The sequence below is a fragment of the Dipodomys spectabilis genome, unplaced genomic scaffold (assembly GCF_019054845.1).
Source record: "Dipodomys spectabilis isolate Male_0828 unplaced genomic scaffold, ASM1905484v1 ptg000002l, whole genome shotgun sequence".
Taxonomy (NCBI): domain Eukaryota; kingdom Metazoa; phylum Chordata; class Mammalia; order Rodentia; family Heteromyidae; genus Dipodomys; species Dipodomys spectabilis.
This window is the reverse complement of record NW_024870679.1, coordinates 12,474,751-12,495,303: the sequence shown is the minus strand read 5'-3', so window position 1 is coordinate 12,495,303 and position 20,553 is coordinate 12,474,751. Positions and strand designations below refer to the sequence as shown.

General features: G+C 40.5%; 1 protein-coding gene across 1 annotated transcript in view; it reads right to left on the bottom strand.

Moving 5' to 3' along the window:
* Positions 1–19,965, bottom strand: part of Dpyd (dihydropyrimidine dehydrogenase) — a 715,003-nt gene extending 695,038 nt beyond the window's left edge. The window contains exon 1 of the mRNA XM_042677821.1: positions 19,814–19,965. Within this exon, the coding sequence (XP_042533755.1) occupies positions 19,814–19,852 (39 nt within the window). The 5' untranslated portion in view covers positions 19,853–19,965. The remainder of the gene's footprint in view (positions 1–19,813) is intronic.
* Between the last annotated feature and the right edge of the window lie 588 nt (positions 19,966–20,553).

Below are 20,553 nucleotides of genomic sequence, written 5' to 3'. Positions count from 1 at the left end.
ACTCAGAACTACTCATTTCTGGGTATCGCGCGCGCGCGCGCGTGTGCGTGCGTGCGTGCGCGCGCGCGCGTGTGTGTGTGTGTGTGTGTGTGTGTGTGTGTGTGTGTGTGTGTCAGAGACAGACAGAGACAGAGAGAGACAGAGAGGCAGGCAGGAATGTTAATAAACTTTTCTATATTTATCTTGTTAATCTGTCTTTAATAACAGAGGTCTATTCCAGATTCTATCCTATTCTTTTCTCTTAAGGATTATTATTACTCCCCTACAGTTCAGACTGGAAGCTTTTCTTAATCCAAAGTGGTTGGCATGGATATTCAAAGACACTGCTTTCCATTAATACCAGCGTGAGTTTACATAGGAAATGTGATCCAAATTCTCCAAGAAAACTGACTCCAAGGATTAAAATTTATCAAACTCAAATTAAATTTATTTTTAAGCTCTCAGTTGTAAAAGGAGGATAGTATTTAAGGGTTGACAAAGTCAATAATTACACAGGTTCTGGATTCATTTCATTTTGAGTAACACAGAACGAGACAGACTGCTCTGCCTTGAACACTGTAGCAGAAATTATAATTAACCAATGTGCACCTCTCTGTATTTGCTATCATCACATAATTAATTCAAAATTGTACAGAACGGAAGATGCAAAAGGGGCAAGGGTTAGGCTAATATAAATTAACCTTCGATTACACCCTTGTAATTACATTTTATTTTTACTCCTCAAATATGAACTGGTTGTCTTGGCAGTGACATCATTATTGTTATAACATTATGTAGAAGAAGAAAAAAAATGCCCTTCCTTCGGAGGTCACCAGTGAATCAAAGTTTTATAACATATTTTAAAATGTATATAAACGTGAAAGAAAGACATACAGAATTCAATACCCAGTTCCAATCTTACGGTCCATTTTGCCCATTTCTTTTTCCTCATCTTTCCAACAACTAAAGATTCTACCCTGTGAGAGGTCAAAGTAGCCCAGCAAAGGGCAGGGTACTCAGCTGACACCATATTGGGAAGTGATGGATGGTATCTCCTCAATCCTCTTACTGCTGCCATCTGGTCTGTAGTAAAAGCCATTCAGACTTGCTTCATTTACACACGTGAAGGACTCCTTGAACAACGGAATATTAAGCAGACTGTTGAGTGATTCTGTGAATGCATCCAGTTAGGAAAAATGAGATCACTCTTGAAGGACTCCTCACTTAGATATTTCTCTGATTCCTAATTTTCATATCATGTATTTTAATGTCTGAATAAACAGCAACATAAAATGGAGCTCATATTCATGGGTTTTCGTTTCCAGTTCACGACTGACTTCAATCAAGCCATTTAACCTTTCTATGTCCTTAGTGTTACCATTTCTGAAATGGAGACATCTTCCTAAAACTGGAAACATGTTTAAGAGGGCACACACATATAAAAATTAATGTACCTCACCTCTCCGGACTCTAACTCAGCCAGCTTTGTACCTGCCCTGGTCTTAACACCTGATCTATGTCAGCCAGAACAGCCCTCATCCATCTGTCCCTGGAAAAAATGACCTCCCTCATTTTCTGGCCCCTAAACTACTGGATATTGAAGCAAACAATGAGACAGATGTTAAGAAAAATTATAGAATTGCATGTGCATATGTTTGTGTGTATGCATGCATGTGTGGGAGTGTGCATGTGTGCACATGTGCTGGTCCAGAGGCTTGAGTTCAGGGCCTGGGCACTGTTCCTGTGCTTTTTTGCTCAAGACTAGCACTCTACTACTCGAACCACAGCTCTACTTTTGGTTTTTTTGGTGGTTCTTTTCTGTTTCGTTTTGTTTTGTCCTGTCTTTTGTGGTTAACTGCAGATGAGCCTCATGCACTTTCTTGCCTAAGCTAGCTTCTAACCAAGATCCTCAGATCTTGGTTACAAGATCAGGATTGCAAGTATAAACCACCGGCAGTCAGCTGTGGGACTTTCTTTATTATCATTTACTAAACATAATCAAAATAACTGTGAAAAACTAAACCACTAAGGTTCGTGAGTGTGCATTTATAACATGCAGTGAGTGTGCATTTATAACATGCACACTTCAATCCCCAAAGCCATAAGTCTGCATTGTCACCTCCAAGCCCTTGTCATTTTCTGTCCTGACTTATCATCTTCTGCTAATTTGCCTCTCTTGATCATTCCAGCTAAAACCCACAATGTAGCTAAGACACAGCAAACACTTACTATAAAACTGAAGGAAAGTTTGCCATACTTTGTTGATAGTCTAAGACAAACATGTCAGATTTCCCTCATGAGAAGCGTTGCAGATTTCAGGGTCTGGAGGATTTTAGATTGGTTCATAGAGTTCATCAAGTGAGAATCCCTAATTCAATGCTCCAAAATCCAAAAGGCTCCAAACTCCACCGGTCCTTGACAAGGCACCTCATAGGCTTTCAGTGTTAGCATCAAATGGGCAATTCGCAATGGGAGTCTTTTCTGACACAGAAAAGGAAGGGAGGCCTGCAAGTCATTCCCTGTCACATTATCCTGCTTGATCTTTTCCAAAGTTCACAATACTCTTTGAAATAACAAAAATTTAAAAGATGTTCTTATGTCCTACCATTTCTCAACTCCGGTGCAATTTCCTTTCCTACGAATTAACACATATTTTTGAATGAGCAAAAGGATAAGGAAGAATGGATTTCTTCACATCCCAGATTGGCAAAAATCAGATTGGTAAAAAAAAAAGGAAAAAAAAAGAGCAGTAGGGCACTGGAGTTCAAACAATCAATGAGAGGAATATTAGTATTTTAATATCTAAGCATAAGTGCATACTTGTCATGTGCTGGCACGGTATTTTCAATAACACGGTGCTTTTGAATATTCCCCTTCACATATGAAGCAACTGAAACATACAAAGGTTATGTGTCAGTTTTCCAACCACCTGTGACACCTAACAAAATCAGCTTCAAGAAGGAAACTGGGCTAAGGGTCTCAGAGACTTTTAGTCTGTGCTCAGCAGGCTAAACTTCTTTTAGGCCTGTTTCAAGGGAGAAAACATCATAGACAAAGGACAAGGCAGCCATGTCACCTCATGGCAGCCAGGAGGCAAAGGACAGACAGGAAAAGGCCAGCACCCACAGTGACCTAATTCCTCCAAATAGCCCACGCTGGAAGTTACCATGGCCTCCTAAAATAGAACCACAGCCTGGGACCATGCCTTCAGCCCAAGAGACTATAGGAGACATTTTGTTTTTAGTTATTAACTTTTTAGCTTTTAGCTCGAACTCGGCGTCATGTTCAGCTTTCTAGCTCATGGTTGGTGCTCTGCCATTTGAGTCATACCTCCAGCTGGGATTTCTGCTAGTGAATTGGAGATGTGCAGCTCAAGGATTTCTCTGCCTGAGTTTGGCTTTGAACTTTGATCCTCCAGATCTCAGCCTCCTAAATGGCTAGGATTAAAGTTGTGGGCCACCTGTACCCAGCTGGCCATTTTCTTTTTAACTTTTAACAGTTGTGGTACTCACTAAGCTCAGAACTACAAAATGGTAGTGCTAATTCCAGAGCCTGGACTATTCTCTGCTAGTCTACACAGCCTTTTCATCATGATTAGGATAAATAATGAGCCATTATTTACTATCAATTAATATTATAATGGATCAAGTCAACTAGTCTGTCCTTATTCCTGACTAAATCTGAGATTAGTTTGGATGTAATATATGTTTCCAAAATAGCACTAATTTTGTTGTGATTTTATGGTTCATTAATATCTAATTTTCTTTAAAACTGCATCTAAGTCACTTATTTTCATCTCTTTATGCTAGCATTTTTATATTTTACTCTCCCATGAAAATTCTATTAGAACAACTGATTTCAAGAAAAATCCAATCTATTGAAAAATGGGGGGGGGGGGAATGTTCAAATTCTCAATAATCAAACAATAACAAATTCAACCAAACTGATGGGAGTTTTTCACCTAATTATTAAAAAAAATATTAACACTGTACAGCAAAGGGTACCATTTTATTTATACCCATATACTCCTGGCTGCCAGATACATTGGTTGCACCATCTGTACAATCTGAAAACCATTCAGGTCCTGAAAGTAGTCATGTCTACTATTAATAGTTACCATTCCAGGTTCCTACCATAGTCAGGGGATCTTATACAGGTACAAAGAGTAGTCTGAATATCTAAAAGAGGGAGAGTAAGAAGGTAGGGTAGAAGTTTTCTGCTTCAGACTCTGAATGAGGAGAGTATCAAGTAACAAAGGGGAAAATAAGAAAGCGTGAATTTAAGGAAGAGCACTGAAGCACCAGCAGAGAGGAACAGGACAGCTGAAAGGGGACAAAATGGAAAGGTGGCAGAGAAATTAGGAAATAGTGTGTAGGTCTAGTCTAGCAGTCTGCAGATGGAAGGGGAAGTCTCTACCACAAGGTAATGCCAGTGGTCTCGTACAAACAGAAGTGCTTACCAGGCTCTGGCATAAATCTACACCTTCTGAAATCCCTGCCAATACATTCAGCTGGCGTCTGACCTCATTGATATGACAGGTCAACATCTGGCACAATCACATTTCATTCCCCACTACCTAGAGAGCTATAGGAAGGGACCTTGGGGGAGAGAGAAGACTCAAAGATGGTCAGCCCTGCCCTGGCCCCACCCAGTTAGAGCAGCTTCCGGCCTGAGAGCCATTTCAGAAAACAAAGCAGGTAGCTCAGATTACAGAATGATCCATTTACATTAGCTGCTCCCAGCTAGGCCAGCTTTGAGATTGAGCCACCATTTAGAGGCTTGGGAATTGATCGTCAATCTTTGATCGGGGAGTCCGGGTACACAGTTTTCAGGCAGAAGACAGACACTAGGGGTAGAAGAAATAGAGAGGGAATGGTTTGGACTCTCAGGAGCTGAAATATCTACAAGGGGGGGGAGGGGGGAGGAAGAGAAGAGACCAGCAGTCCCACCCTGCCTGGAGGGGGTGGGGGTGGGGGTGGGGAGGAGATGCATTCTTGTTTTAGGCCAAATTAGAAAACACTGCAGCTACCTTTGAGAAGCAGTTAGCTGCGTAGGGGTGGGAATTGTTTACGTTAGCTGCTGGTCTGTGGCCTGAAGCTAAGTTAGTTTAGAGACTAAAACTCCTGGGTTTTAGCTGCGAAACAGCAACTTAGAACCCAGAGAGAATCAACAGAGGTTAGGGAGGGTCTTAGACCTGGGGCAAACTGAAACTACTAGAACCGAAACAGTGAAAGGTCTAAGAATTGGTAACCCCACCCTCCCAGGCTAACAGCCAAACACAAAGTCAGCCCAGCACTCAGTAAGATCAGCACACCCAGAGCTGGCAGCCGGGCTCCAGGTTTGGGAGACAGATTGTGGAGCTAGGAGCGCTAAGTAGTAGGACTTAGGACTTACCAGATGCACTGCAGCCTCTGCTTGCCCCACAAGGTGAGTCCCCAGCTGGGCAAGGTCTGGAAGAACGGAGACTGGCAGACAGAACTCCTGAGTCTTTCTGTTCTCCACCCACCCATCCTGCAGAACTGAGTGCAGTATTTGCTCCCCTACCATCCCTCACTCTCAGGCACATCAGGGAAACAACCTGTCCCCCAGGGACACCAAGAGTGTCCCTTGCAAACCTACCAAGGCCCACAGACTGAAAATTTGTGGGTGACCAATGGTAGTTTTCAGTACATTGTGAAGGCAAAGTTCTCATGCAAAAGCATCACATAAGTAAACAACTGACTCTGCACCATCTCCACCATAGACCGACATGTTACAACCCATCCAGAAGGGAATACAAGAGACTGCAGTGAGTTTTCCTCTATTGGACTGGTGCTTGGGCCTGGGTGCCCAGAGCATGGAGGTAAAACTTTGGCTACTAAGCTGTCCCTCATCAGTAGGGAGAAACTGCATTAAAATGATCCTTCTCCACAAAGTGTTATAAACACTCTACTGCAAACTTCAGCATCTGTTTATAATAAAGCTCTGAAGAAATCAGGAATAGAGGGAATTTGCCTCAACATTAAAAAGGCTGTGACAAATCCATGAAAACCTCCTATTAAATGGGGGGTGGGGAGGGTGGAATAAAGTTATTCCCTCTAATCTCAGGAGTGAGAAAACAGTATTCATTCTCCATACTCTTATTCAAGGTAATACTAGAATTTCTAGTCACAGCAAGAAGGCAAGAGAAAGAAAAGGAATCCAATCAGGAAAGAAAAAATTCAAATTATCACTATTCACAGATAACACAATTCTATACTTAAAAGACTGTAAAGATCCTACCCCAAAACTCCTCAATTTGATCATTACTTTTGGCAACATAGAAGAATAAATAATTATGGGGCACTGGTGGCTCACTTCTGTAATTCTAGCTACTCAGGAGGCTGAGATCTGAGGATCATAGTTCGAAGCCAGCTGGAGTAGGAAAGTCTGTGAGTCACTTATCTCCCATTAACCACCAGAAAACCAGAAGTGGTACTGTGGCTCAAAATGGTAGAGTGCTAGCCTTTAGTGAAAAAGCTCAGGGACAACACTCAAGGCCTGAGTTCAGCACCCACAACTGACAAAAATAAAAAGAATAACAGTCAACATACAAATACCAGTAGCTGTTTTATATATTAACAACGAACAGACTGAGAAAATGATCAGAAAAATAATTCCATTAACAACAGTCTCAAAACAACAACAACCAAAGAATAAACCTAGTTATACACCTAACCAAGGTAGTGAAAGACCTCTGCAACAAAAACTATACAATTTTGGACAACGAAATCAAAGACACCCCAAAATGGAAAGAGCTCCCATGTTCGTGAATTAGCAGGAAGAAAACCCTGGAAATGGTCATCCTACTAAAAGCAACATACAGATTCAATTCAATGCCCATGAAAATCCCATTCATCTATGCAGAAATAGAAAAGTTACTACTATAATTCACCTAGAAGCACAAAAGACCACAAATAACAAAAAGCAATCCTAAACAAAAAGAGCAAACTTGAAGGTATCCCAATATGGACCGCAGATAATACAACAGAGGCATAGTAACAAAAGGTACATAGTACTGGCACCAAAACAAACATGAAAACAAATGGAAAAGAACAAAATACCCAGAAATTTTAAAAATGCAACCACGACCATCTAATCTATCACACAAGAGCAAAAGCATACAATGGTGCTAGGAAAGTTTGTTAGCTGCTGTCTAGGACTGAAATGAGACCCGCACCTTGCTCTAAAATCACATCCTGTACAAAAGTCACCTCAACTGGAATAAAGATCCAAACACTTTGTAACTGCTAGGTAACTCTGAAGGATATACAAACAAGTAATTATTTCCTGGATAAGATGCCAATAGCTTGAGAAATAACAGCAAAAATAAATACAACTGCATCAAATTTTAAAGTTTCTGCACATTAAAAGAAATAAGGACTGGACTCAAGAGTCAGTCCATCAAATGGGAAGAAAATCTTGGACAGCTATTTTATTGATTAATAGCCAGAACACTCAACATACTCCAAAAATTTAAACAAGAAAAGGACAGAAACCCAACTAATAAGCCAACAAACTGAACACACAGTTGTAAGAAAAATAAATACAAATAGCTAATAACTACAGGGAGAAATGTTCAAATAGAAATGAAATGTAAACCAAAACTAAGATTCTATTTCTTTCTAATCAAAATGACAATTTTCAAGAAAATATACAATAAATTCTGATAATTGTTCATAGAAAAAGGAACTGTCATACACTGTTGGTGGGAATATGAACTCATTCCAACGATTATGGAAGCTGTTCAAAAACCTAATAATCTATCACATTACTTCAACAAATACATGTGTGTGTATATATATGTGGGTGTTGACACATACATACGCACCATAATGAAACTCAGTAAATGCTATTTGAAAAAGATGGAAGAAGTAGAAAAATACTAGAGGAGGTAAACTTCTTTCAAGTCTACTGCATACATATATGGAAACACCAAAATGAACCTCCCATACAATGTATGGGAGGGAAAAAATATTTAGGATTCTGCTTGTTATCCTTAGGAATAGCATTGCAGAGATAATAGACAGTGATTTACATGAACCATAGAAGAATTTTCCTCTGCAAATAGGTTCTCCTCTTTCCAAACAGACAGAGGGTTAACAGGCTAATGTTTCAGAGATAAGACTGGAAGTAAATGTAACTTTAAAATGTTATGTAAACCCAGGACTATTTAAATTGGATGTGTAATCCAAGGAAGAAGAATTATTTGCTTTATTACTTTTCTCTGAGGAAAAAAAAATACATTGATTCAAAAAATGTTCCATCTGAGGTACATTCTTCTACCTAATTATTATTGTTTTCTTTCTTCTACAGAAAGAAAATGAAGATTACGCACACATGTGTTTTTATGTACACAAATGCACATAACCATAACAATCACACTTTCCAAGGTAAAAGCAGCCTATGGGTTTTCTTTTGCGTTTTGCTTTTTTTCTGCTGGGACTGAGGCTTGAATTTAGGACCTGGATTCCGTGCCTTGGCTTCTCACTTAAGACCCGTGGTCTACCATTTGAGCCTCACCTCCTCTTTTACCATTTTGCCAGTTAATTAGAAATAAATCTCATGGACTCTCCTGCCTGGGTTGGCATGGGATTATGATGTGCAAATCTCTACCATTTGAATTGCTAGGATCACAAACATGAGCCACAAACTCATGTAAAATAATACTTTTGGAATAAATTCTTCCAGAATGAGTGGTTCTTGTTGGGCAGGGTGGTAATGGAAAAAGGTGTTAGGTCACAACATATTGCCCTTAAGACAATAACCTGAACTTTTTAGATATTTTCCATTCAAGATAACAAACTGAGCGAGGCACAGGTGACTCATTCCTGTAATCCTAGCTATTCAGGAGGCTAAGATCTGAGGATGGGTGTTCAAAGCCAACCCAGGGAAGGAAAGTCTGTGAGACTCCTCAATTAACCACCAGAAAACCAGAAGTGGTGCTGTGGCTCAAGTGGTAGAGCACTAGCTTTGAGCTGAAGAGCACAGGGACAGTGCCCAAGCTCAGAGTTCAAGCCCCACGACTGACAAAAAAAATAAGATAACAAGCTCAAGTGGTCTATAACCTCAACAATCAGGAATGGGTCCACAAATGGGTTCACTTCCTGGTTCCTGTCTCTGTATCCGGGATGCTGGTCCCCTTAAAAGCACGTATCTAAAGACAATTCTGTTGAAACACAAAGGTGAACTGTGCAGAACTGAAATACCATCTCACGGAAGTAACCTTCTCAGATATATTTTCGATATAATTTTTTTGGAGGGAGAAGGCTATCCTGGAACTGGCACTCTGGCTTTACTTTCTTGCTCATGGCTAGCTCACCCTCCAGTCCCACCAGTATTTTGCTGGTTAATTGGAGATGTCAGTCTCAGGCACTTTTCTAGAAGGGCTAGCTTCAAACTGCACTCATCCAGCCTCCTGAGTAGCTAGGATTACAGGCATGAGCCATCATGCTCCAACATAATTCTCAAAGAAGAAATGTGTTGATGCATTATATAGTAATTGACTACAAAAAACAAAGGGAGTTTCTGATAAGAAGAAAATTGGAAAAATTTTTCCCGTCTCCTCTGCATGCAATCTTAAACTGCTACTTGTTTCACAAGGAGATATTGAAACAAGAAGTCAAATAAAGAATTCCCTATGTCTAAAATTATTTAGGAAAAAGTACCTCACACATAGGAAATGAAGCACAAAATCATTATTTCTGGGCTAGTAGGACTGCTAGGATTACGTATTTGTGTGTGTGTGAGGTTATCATTTTCCTTTCTGCATCTTTTAAATCTTCTGTAATGATCATAAAAGTAATTTAAGAATTAAACCAGGGGGCTGGGAAGGTGGCTCAGTGGTAGAGGGCTTGCCTTGCATGCATGAGGACCTGGGTTCGATTCCTCAACACCACATAAGCAGAAAAAAAAAGCCAGAAGTGGCGCTGTGCTCAAATGGTAGAGCACTAGTCTTGAGCTGAAGAGCTGAGGGACAGCACCCAGGCCCAGAGTTCAGGCCCATGACTGGACCCCCACCCCCCACCCCCTGCCCCACAAAAAAAAAAAAAAAAAGAATTAAATCAGGAAATGGAAAAAAAAAAAAGTTCAACTTGATGCACCAAGATGAACATTTTTGACACGGTTTATCTCTAGGGAATCAATGGAAAAACTGCAAGCTTTTTCCTTCTTTAAATGATAGAGGATTTCGATTTTTATTTTAACCCCCCTATCCTTCAATATATGAAATGGAAGAATATCTGGACGAAGACTTCCAAAACTTTCAGGTCATTTTGGAACAAGAATGAAAGAACTAACGAATTCCCCAGTGGGGCTGGAACTCCCACTGTTTGTGTCCTGGTTTTCAGTGTTGATTATCAAACAGCAGCCAGAGTTCCATCTCCTTTGAATCTCTGGTTTGAATCTCTAGTTAAAAATAGCATCCAAGTAACACAAAATGTAAATTGATTATTCTGAAACGTCTTCACAAAGAACTCCAACCATCTTAGTAGGACTGAAATTTCCTAGTATGCTCAGACAAAATTAAAGTTTAGTGCAAAAGAAAGAAAAAAAGATTGTGTTTTTATTCCGTATTTTTTTTTTAAAGAAGTCAGGAAGAAAGTTGTTGTTGTTTAAACCAAATACAAGGTTGGATACCAGTGGCTCACATCTGCAATCCTAGCTACATAAGAGGCTGAGATCTGAGGATGGAGGTTCAAAGGCAGCCCAGGCAGGAAAGTCCATGAGACTCTTATTTCCACTAAACTACAGAAAAGAAAAAAAAAAAGCTGGAAATAGAGTTATAGCTCAAGTAGTAGAGCTCTAGTCTTAAGCAAAATGAAGCTCAGGAACAGTGCCCGGGCCCTGAGTTCTAGCCCCAGGACACACACAGACACACACAGACACACACACACACACACACACACACACAAATCAAATACTTATATACTTAAAAAGAGCATCCAGGTAACACAATATGTAAATTGATTATTCTGAAACATCTTCACAAAGGACTCCAACGATCTTAGTAGGACTGAAATTTCCTAGTATGCTCAGACAAAATTAAAGTTTAGTGCAAAAGAAAGAAAAAAAGATTGTGTTTTTATTCCGTATTTTTTTTTTTAAAGAAGTCAGGAAGAAAGTTGTTGTTGTTTAAACCAAATACAAGGTTGGATACCAGTGGCTCACATCTGCAATCCTAGAGGCTGAGATCTGAGGATGGAGGTTCAAAGGCAGCCCAGGCAGGAAAGTCCATGAGACTCTTATTTCCACTAAACTACAGAAAAGAAAAGAAAAAAAAGCTGGAAATAGAGTTATAGCTCAAGTAGTAGAGCTCTAGTCTTAAGCAAAATGAAGCTCAGGAACAGTGCCCGGGCCCTGAGTTCTAGCCCCAGGACACACACAGACACAGACAGACAGACAGACAGACAGACAGACAGACACACACACACACACACACACACACACACACACACACACACACACACACACACACACAAATCAAATACTTATATACTTAAAAAGAGCATCCAGGTAACATAACACGTAAATTGATTATTCCGAAACATCTTCACAAAGGACTCCAACGATCTTAGTAGGAAGTATGTGAAGTTTATTAAACTCCTCTATCTGGTATAAATGACAAACTAAATCTTGCCTGGAAGGCAAATGGAATAGTGGTAACAGGAGCACATGTCAACATTTCACAGATAGGAAACTGGCCTTTCTCCAAACAATTTCACCACTGCCATATTTTATTACAAACTATCTTTAAAATCCTGGGCTGGGAAGGTGGCTCAGTGGTGGAGCGCTTGTCTTGCAGGCATAAGGCCCTGGGTTCAATTCCTCAGCACCACATAATCAGAAAAAGCCGGAAGTGGGTGCCATGGCTCAAGTGGTAGAGCACTAGCTGAATTGCTGAGGGTAGAGCCCAGGCCCAGAGCTCAGGCCCCATGATCGACAAAAACAAAGCCAAAAACAAATGAAAGGTTGATCTATAGGAAAGCCACTGGAACCTCCACAAACTCTTTTCAGTGGCTGATTTTGACAAGGTCAGAGAGCAAAGCAAAGCACCAAACTTGGGGAGTGATCCCATGCTACCCCCTCTCTTGAGATATTTGTTTTAATTAACAAATAGCAAATGTTCATTCTTCCACTGTTCTGCTGCAGAATTCCACATGCTGCTGTCATTAGACCTGCTAACACGTTTAAAATCTTAACATGATACAATAGTCCATTTACTCTCACTCAAAGAATTTCACAAGGGCATACTTAGAAAAGCTCATTCTATGTAGGCAGAATGAGCAGTGGAAGAAGTTTTTTCAAGAGGAGGGGAAGTGGGGACTGGTGACTAGGGCAGACCAGCAGAGTGGGATGAGAAATAAAGCATGCGGGAGGGAGACGCAGTTAAGGCTTCATCCAAGATCTCCATCTGTATAAATCAGGCCGGGGTTGACATGTAATTTTGTGTGGGTCCCCTGAGACGTGGCCCTCGGGACTTAATTATTGATGAAGAGATTTTTCTTCAAAGTGGCCCAGTCAAGAGTGTCTCAAGGGGACATTCATAAGCACTCATAATATCAATTTCCAGGCACCTGGGAGGTGGCATGCAGATTGTCTCTTTAATTATTACCACAGAGGTAGAAGAGAGCAACAATAGGAGTCTACAACCAAGCTAAAATTTGCAAAGAAATCACATCACTTTCGAACTCACATCAAAAGTTTTACATCTGAGTGATGTTTTAGAAGGGGCACCCTTTATTTACCTTCTGGTGCAGACTGGGTTCCATTCTCTGCTAGGAGCTCAAAGTTACTCATAAACGAACATGGTATACTCATAGAAACTAAAAGATCACAAACAACTTTTCCATGGAGCTTGTGTTTGCTTAGAGAGAAAAACAAGAGCCCTATAATTAGTAGAAAAAAAAAAGGTATCTTTGTTTTATTTCTGTAGGCATTTTTCAGAAAAGAATAATAACAAATCCCTTCAAATTTTCTATAATGGTACCAAAAATAATCATTTATATCCATGTATCAGCCCTGATCTAGTCTCAAAATTCACCCCCAAATTGGGGTGAGCTCTAGATTTAAATCTCAATTGACTATTTAATAAGTGTACATAGTTCTCCGGACAAATCCCATGCCATCTACTTCTTTTGTATTTATTCAAGCCTCCAGAAAGCTGGTTAATACAACAGATTTTAAAAGTATATTTTGGACAAGGTGTAGTGGTTTAGAACTTTAATCCCAGTTACTTGAGAGGTAGAGATTAGAGGGATTATTGTTCTGGCAAAAAAAATTAACAAGATACCTTATCAACAAAAAGCTGGATGGAAAGGCTTTGCATTCTTCAAACCAGAAGAGACTCAGAAGTTCTAAGTAGAGAAATCTCTGTGTAGAATTACTCCAAAGTAGGGAGAGGGGACAAGGGAATAAATGAAACTGTTCCTGAAAAAAGAACTGAAAAGGAAAGAGCTACGGTGTGGCTCAAGTGGTAGAGCACCTGCTAGCAAGTGTGAGGCCCTGAGTTCAAACCCTAGCACTGTGTGTGTTTAAGAAAATGAAAATTTTTAATTTGACCTCTGTTACAGAACTTCCTCATCTGTAATGTTGAAAAGTGAAATTCAGTAAATTTTTCACAATGCATGCATGCAACATTTATGAATCTACAATAAATTCTTCCATTAGTCTTTTAATTTCATTAATTCTTCCCTCCCTTGCAAACTTGAGATCCTCTTGGTAGGCTTTAGTATTCTCGGAGTCTAACCAATTCTATCCAATTTCTATTTATACAACACACAGAACATATTTTTAAAGTATATATTTAATGTTGGATATACTATCTGGATCATATGCTGTATTTAAACATTTTATGCATCAAGTATGTATCATATTTAATCATGTTATTTTATGTATGAAACATTATGCATTAGTCCTCAGATCTATTACAAGAAAAGTAAATTAGATTCAATACACTTTGCAGAGAAAGAAATGACAGTTTGAGGGGAAAGGTTGACCTCAATTACACAAATAAACAAATAATAGAGATAGGATTTGAACTCAGGCTTACTTGAATGCAATCTTGGTGAAAGATATTAATCATGAAATAAAGATATTAATCATGAAAAAAGCTTGATTTTGCGAAATACAAAATAAATTGCTTAGTCCCAAACACTAATAAACACTTCAATATGTCTAACCATCTAAAAAAAATGTTTTAGGTTGAGTTAAATGCAGCCATTTTGCATCAACTAGCATAACAATTTAAGAGCAATGAAAGCAGTAATAATTATAAGCTATAGGAAAGACATAATCTATTAAGAGTATTCTCTGCAATATAACTGCCTCTGAGATGGCTATGAGCCCCCACATCATTGACATGTGAGGCCCCAAAGCCACTTTTGTCTCCAAGCAGAGGATTAAGAGCAAATGACATCCAGAAGGTAAACATGTCACATCTGAAAATCGACATCCTCATAATAAATCTAGAGTCAACAATTGCTTTACAATTTTAAAGTCAAAATGTCCATGTAGCTAAGAGGCAAAACAATAAACTGTGCCATCTTATTTGCCAGTGTCCTTGGATTATACTTGGATTATAATCCCTGCTGCTTTATCTTTTTCTCTTCCCATGATTTTATGACAATCTGTTCTTCAGTGTCATTGTATTTTCCTTTGAGTGTTCCAAATTTTGTAATTTAAGTTTATGTAATTAGAATTTCCCTGCAGTCATTAGAAATCTTGAAGGAAAAAATGATGTTTGGGGTTTGGGGTTGTTTTTTGTTTTGTTTTTGAATTCAGGGTCTGGGCACTGTCCCTGAGCCTCTTTGTGCTCAAGGCTAGTGCTCTACCACTTTGAATCATACAAACCATGCATGGTTTTTGAGTGGTAAATTTGAGGAAAGAGTCTCACGAGGGCCTTACTGCCTAGGCTGGCTTTGAACCATGATCACTAGATCTCAACCTCGTGGGGTAGGTAGGATTTCAGGCATGAGCCACAGATGCCCAGCCCTTGTGCTGTCTTAAAGAACTTGGTAACACAGAAATGGAAGGACAAAGGTTAAACAAACACAGCAGTAGTACTCGCTAGGCACTATGTTGAAAATGTGTGGGTAGGAATGGGAAGGAAAAACTGGGAGAGAAAGAGGGAAGAGGTGATACCATCCCAAAAGAAATGTACTCATTACCTGACTTATGAAATGGTAACCCTTCTGTACATTACGTTTATAATAACAATTTTTAAAAAGAGCTTGGTTACATCTTAAACTCAAGTAAAGAGATAATGGCTGAGAGCGCATACAACTATATCCATCATCTGACTCTAGAACTTCTTTTTATTAATTCCTTATTATTACAATTCGGCTTTGGAGATGTAGAATTTTCTTCTAGAATTTAAGAAAGGAGACTATTGAATTCTAGTACATTTTACAATTAGGCAATCAGTCAACATTATCTGCTATCATTAAGAGTAAACAGACCCAATCTAAAAATCTCCCCAGTGACAGATTCATCATTACTCATTAATCTCATAGTTTTTAATTAAACTACTACACCTAATCCTCTGGAATCATGTGCAAGAGATAGAATTCTTAAGAAACTGTAATGACACTGCAAGCTGGTCGTTTGTGCCTATAATCCTAGCTACTCAGGAGACTGAGAGCTGAGAATTGTAGTTAGATACCAGCCCAGACAGTAAAGTCTTTAAGACTCTTTCTGTCCAACTAATGAGTAAAAAGCCATATGTGGCAAGGTGGTAGAGCACCAACCTTGATGGGAAAAAAATAAGGGATAGTTCCCAGGTCCTAAGTTCAAGCCCCAGTGCTACCAGCACATGCATATAACAACAAAAATAAGCTATAATGAAACACATTTAACTATAGACACATTTATAACACATTTAACTACAGTGCTTTATAATACAAAGGGCAAAGGGCTACCAAGATAATTAGTGATACATACACATACATACATACACACACACACACACACACACACACACACAAACACACAGCACAGTACAGGTAAACACCTTACAGAAAAGAAACATTGAAGTAAAACTAAGCATGGCCCCAGAACAGCTTAAAGTTAGAGGAAAGAGTATATGTTCAACAATTAAAACTCATAAGTTTAGAAAACAGAAAAAAACTTTAAAAGCTTTAATAAATCCAGATTTCATTTCTACAATGTCTAGAGTGCCCAACCAATATAAAAGAGACAGCATGATTGTTGCTTATATACTAAGTATAAATATATATATATATATATGTAAATAAATACCCCAATAGCCTCTAGAATTAGAACCCATTCTTTCCTTAGACCCTCCTCTATCCCCTGGAGCAAATTCATAAAGGGTGTTTTGAAATATTGTTTTAGTTATCCCTACCAATTTATAACTTATGCATTTCCTTTTTCTTTTCCCAAAACATGCTGAAAACTCATTTTTCTTGTCATTTCTCTGTGCCTCAATTTTTCCAATAACAACATTTATCTCATTTGCTTAACTAATAATAAATATAGGAAATTGTCAATTGCCTTTTCAAATGAATAGAAGTCACAGACATAATTCAAGAGACATTTTTCTTTATGACTTCCAGTTGATTCTATGGACTTTGGACCAGCATCCCTTTTGTAGGGAGCATAAATCTGAGAGAGAGAGAGAGAGAAACAGAGAGAGAGAGAGAGCCACAGCACCACTTCCAGTTTTTCTGCTTATGTGGTGCTGAAGAATCGAACCCACGGCCTCATGCATTCAAGGCAAGCACTCAACCACTGAACCACCTTCCCAGCCCTGAAAGATTTTTATAATACTGTTTTGTAACTCTGTAGTAGCTCCATCAATGGGCTTTACCTTGTAACTGGAGGCAAGCAGCACAGGAGAGGCCAGCAACATAGGCTTGGCTGTAAATACCAAAAGTGCTAGCTCCCAAATAGTCAAGAGGTTGTCGCGAAAGAATGTGCTGCATATATTCTCATAGTCTAGTCTCAATGATACTTATCAGGAGAGGGGAAGATATCGAGCAAAAGCCGACTCTTGAAAATCATTCTTGCTTTTCAAGGTGCAGCTATTGACATCATATCGGCTGGCAATCCAATCACAATGAAAAAGGACTGTGTGGTTGTTGCTGAGGTCAGGGGAAATATCCAATGTCCAATACTGACCTTCTCTGAAACCTTCCTGGGAGAGCTGGTATTCAAAAATCACCCTTCACCTTTTATAAACTTTGGATTCGATGGGGCAAAAAAAAAAGTCCCACAAAGTAAAATCCCATTCAAAACTATATAGCTAGTATTAATAAACTGCAGACTACTAATTGATTTTGTTGGTGGTGATTTGCCTGAGATTCAATTTCCTTCATTTTTGTTTATTCTTTAACATGATTGTACTTTTCTCCTGGCCATAAGTTGTCAACTTGTGACATCTACTCATTATTCTATTACTAGTTTCTTTAGTTAACAGATAATGCAACAGTAGTTTAAGGAAAATACCCCACTTACCCAACTAACTTTTCATAAAGAACAAAGCTAAACCATGACACAGGCAGCTAGCTCCAAAGGCCATGCTCTGAACCACAAGAATGCATGAGAAAAAGAAGAGCTGACTTCTTAGGCAATTGCTATGATTACAACAAATACAACAAACACAAATACTGCATCTTGTCTGTGCCTCTTCCAGTGCAGGCATATTCTACCTCTACATGTTTACACTGTCTGTGATAGGATACTAGATTGAGACTAGAAATTAAGACTGAGCCCACAAAGCCAGTTTGTCTATCACAATAACTTTTGTGCCCAGGAACAAAGTTATTTCTTGGCTGTTTGTGAAATCTGAGATTTCCTAAGAAAAGTTAAATCACTATGGCAGTGGTTGCTACCAATGACTTCTGTTTTATTTATATGCACCAAGCACTTTAGCAACATGCCCTTATCACATTTATTATTTGCTTCAGACCAATAATGTTTTAAAAGATTTACTTGCTCTTCCACGTATCTGAGTCTCACACAGTGATCATAATTGGATCAATCTCTCTATATGGTTTTAATAAGTGGATTCAGGGAAAGCATTCGAATCTGATAGAAAACTGAGCCTTTGTAATTCAGTCTGAGCACAAAAATGAACTTTGGTAAATCAATAGGATTAACTGAGACATCTATGCTCGAGTGTGTTCCCCTAGGCTTAATGTATTTTTCCTCACTGCATTATACTTTAATGATGAATTTCATGCTCTTTCATGGTGTTTTAGCTGGTGACTCATAGGTACTACATTGAAGGAAAAGTGAGGAATCATGTGTGATGAAAGATGTGAATGATTAAAGTCACATCTTATGCTCAACATGAAAGCTGCAGAGGTCTCAATACCACCGTTCTAAATTACAGGTCATTATCAGGAAAACCGGCCACATAGAGTAAGGTTAGATGAAGCTGAGTGCACAGTAGAAAGACTGAGATTTCTTAAATGTGTTTGGCTAAAGCTATATAAAGTCGAACTGGAACCAAGACTGAACTGGAATCTTTTCCTTAAAGGGATGTGAATAAGAACTGATTTCAAAGACAGTTGCAAGAGAGGAACAGAGAAAGAAATCGAGTAAGCTGGTAACATTCTGAAGCAGCCAAATGCCCATTCTTGGACACTCAGATTTCTAATATCAATACGGTCTGATGCCTGAACTTTTCTATTTGACTTGGTTTATAAAGAAGAATATAGTTAATTAAATCTTAGTCACCAGAATCTAAAAGGGCTGTGGTTTAAATCAAATATAGCACTTTTTTTTTTACCATGAACACACATGAATATTTCATCAACTCAATCATATAGATCAATATCCAGAGGCAGTATGTATCTAGCAGAGAAATCAGAAGTAAACTGAATTAGAGATATCCACCTGATAGGCTTTGAAACTTGTTCCTAAAATGGATTTTTTTTTTTTTCAAAGCAAAGCATGGAGAAAACAGAGCCAGCTTCCCTCCAAAAGAATACAAAGTTTCTTCCATCAACGCACAGGCAAGCTGTAGTAAAAACAGCTATTCTGCAAACAGGTGGTTTTTCAACTTTCCCTTAAGGAAGGAGAGGGGAAGGAAGAGAGAGGAGAGAAAAAGAGAAAGGGAGGAGGATTCTATTGCAGCCAGAGACGCAAAGAAAACACTCAGACAAAACAGAACCAACCCAAACAAGCAGTTTGCCTTAACTTGGATCTCTGCTGGGCCTGTGCTATCCTCCTGGTCCTCATTAAGGTAAAAAGGGAGACCTCAGCGAGAAAAGGCTTGGTGGATGTCTGTCTGCCCGAGGGTACAGCACTTTTAGGTCGTTCCTACTTTGTTTTCTCCCCCCCCCCGCCCCGACCCCCCCCCCCCGGTTAAATGATTTCATAAACATGGCTAAGGAAAGCCTGCAGGCTGGCACCCCGACGGCCTTTTCTTCCCCTCACCTGTGCAGATCACCAGATGCATCAATCTCACGTGGGGACAACGCAAAGGTGTCCCTGAAAAAAAAAAAAAACCCCACCTAGGGGAAGAGATGTGGGGGGGACCGGGTAGAATGGGTGCGCTCCGGTCCCCTCCCACTCCGGACGTTCTGGGTGCGGGGATGGGGGGGGTGTCACTGCCACTCCGGGGGCCAGGACAAGACGCGCTCCCCTAACACCCGCTCCAAAGTCAGCAGTCCCCACGCACGGGGCACCCCTGCAGTCCCCGCCCAGGGAAAGTTTCCCCTCCGCCTCCCCCTCTTCCCAGGCCGGACGCAGCGGCCCCGGGGGAGGGTGGGGGGGTGGAGAGGTGGGGGAGAGCTGGGCCGGGATTGGGGGAGTCCTCCCGTGCCCGGCGAGCCAGCGCGGTGGGTACCTCGATGTCCGGCGTGTCCTTGCTGAGCACCGGGGCCATGGCCGTCCCGGTGGTGGGGGGGTCCCCTCGGATGCGTCCTGCGGAGTCCCGGGTGCTCCAGGCAGAAACAAGCCGAGTGACAGCTCGGCGAGCTGGAGCGCAAAGACAGCGGGAAGCCCAGGACCCCGGGCGCAGGGCGGGGCCTCGGCGGGGACACGCCCCCCATGGGCGGGGCCAGGCGCGCTGTTTTTCCTCCCCAGAGGCCCCGCCCACCCCGCGGCCACACCTCCCCTACCCTAGCTCCGAGCTTGTTTTCCTCTCGGCTGCGGGGACAATGGAAGGAGGGAGGGAAGGGGGCGGGGCGGGAGGCCTGGCACGCGGCTCTGGCCTTTGCACCCGAAATTGGAAAAGGCTGAGCTAGATGGGCAGGCATCAAAGTCCAGGGATTGCTGGAATTCAACCGTGGGCGGGGCGCCACAAGGAACAAATTGTTCTTTTGATTTCCTCCCCTGGTTGTTGAACCCCACAAGGTGTAGAAACCTGGTCTGTGGGACACTGGATCAAGGAGAACTTACTATCCGCCAGCCAGCAAATGAGTGACCACGACTTTGGGGCTGAGGGTCTGTGTGTGTGAGTGTGTGTGTGTGTGTGTGTGTGTGTGTGTGTGTGTGTGTGTGTGTGTGTGTGTGTGCCTAAGAGCTGTCCTTTAACTTTTATTTCATTCAAGGCTGGTAATCTACCAATTGAGCCCACAGCTCCCC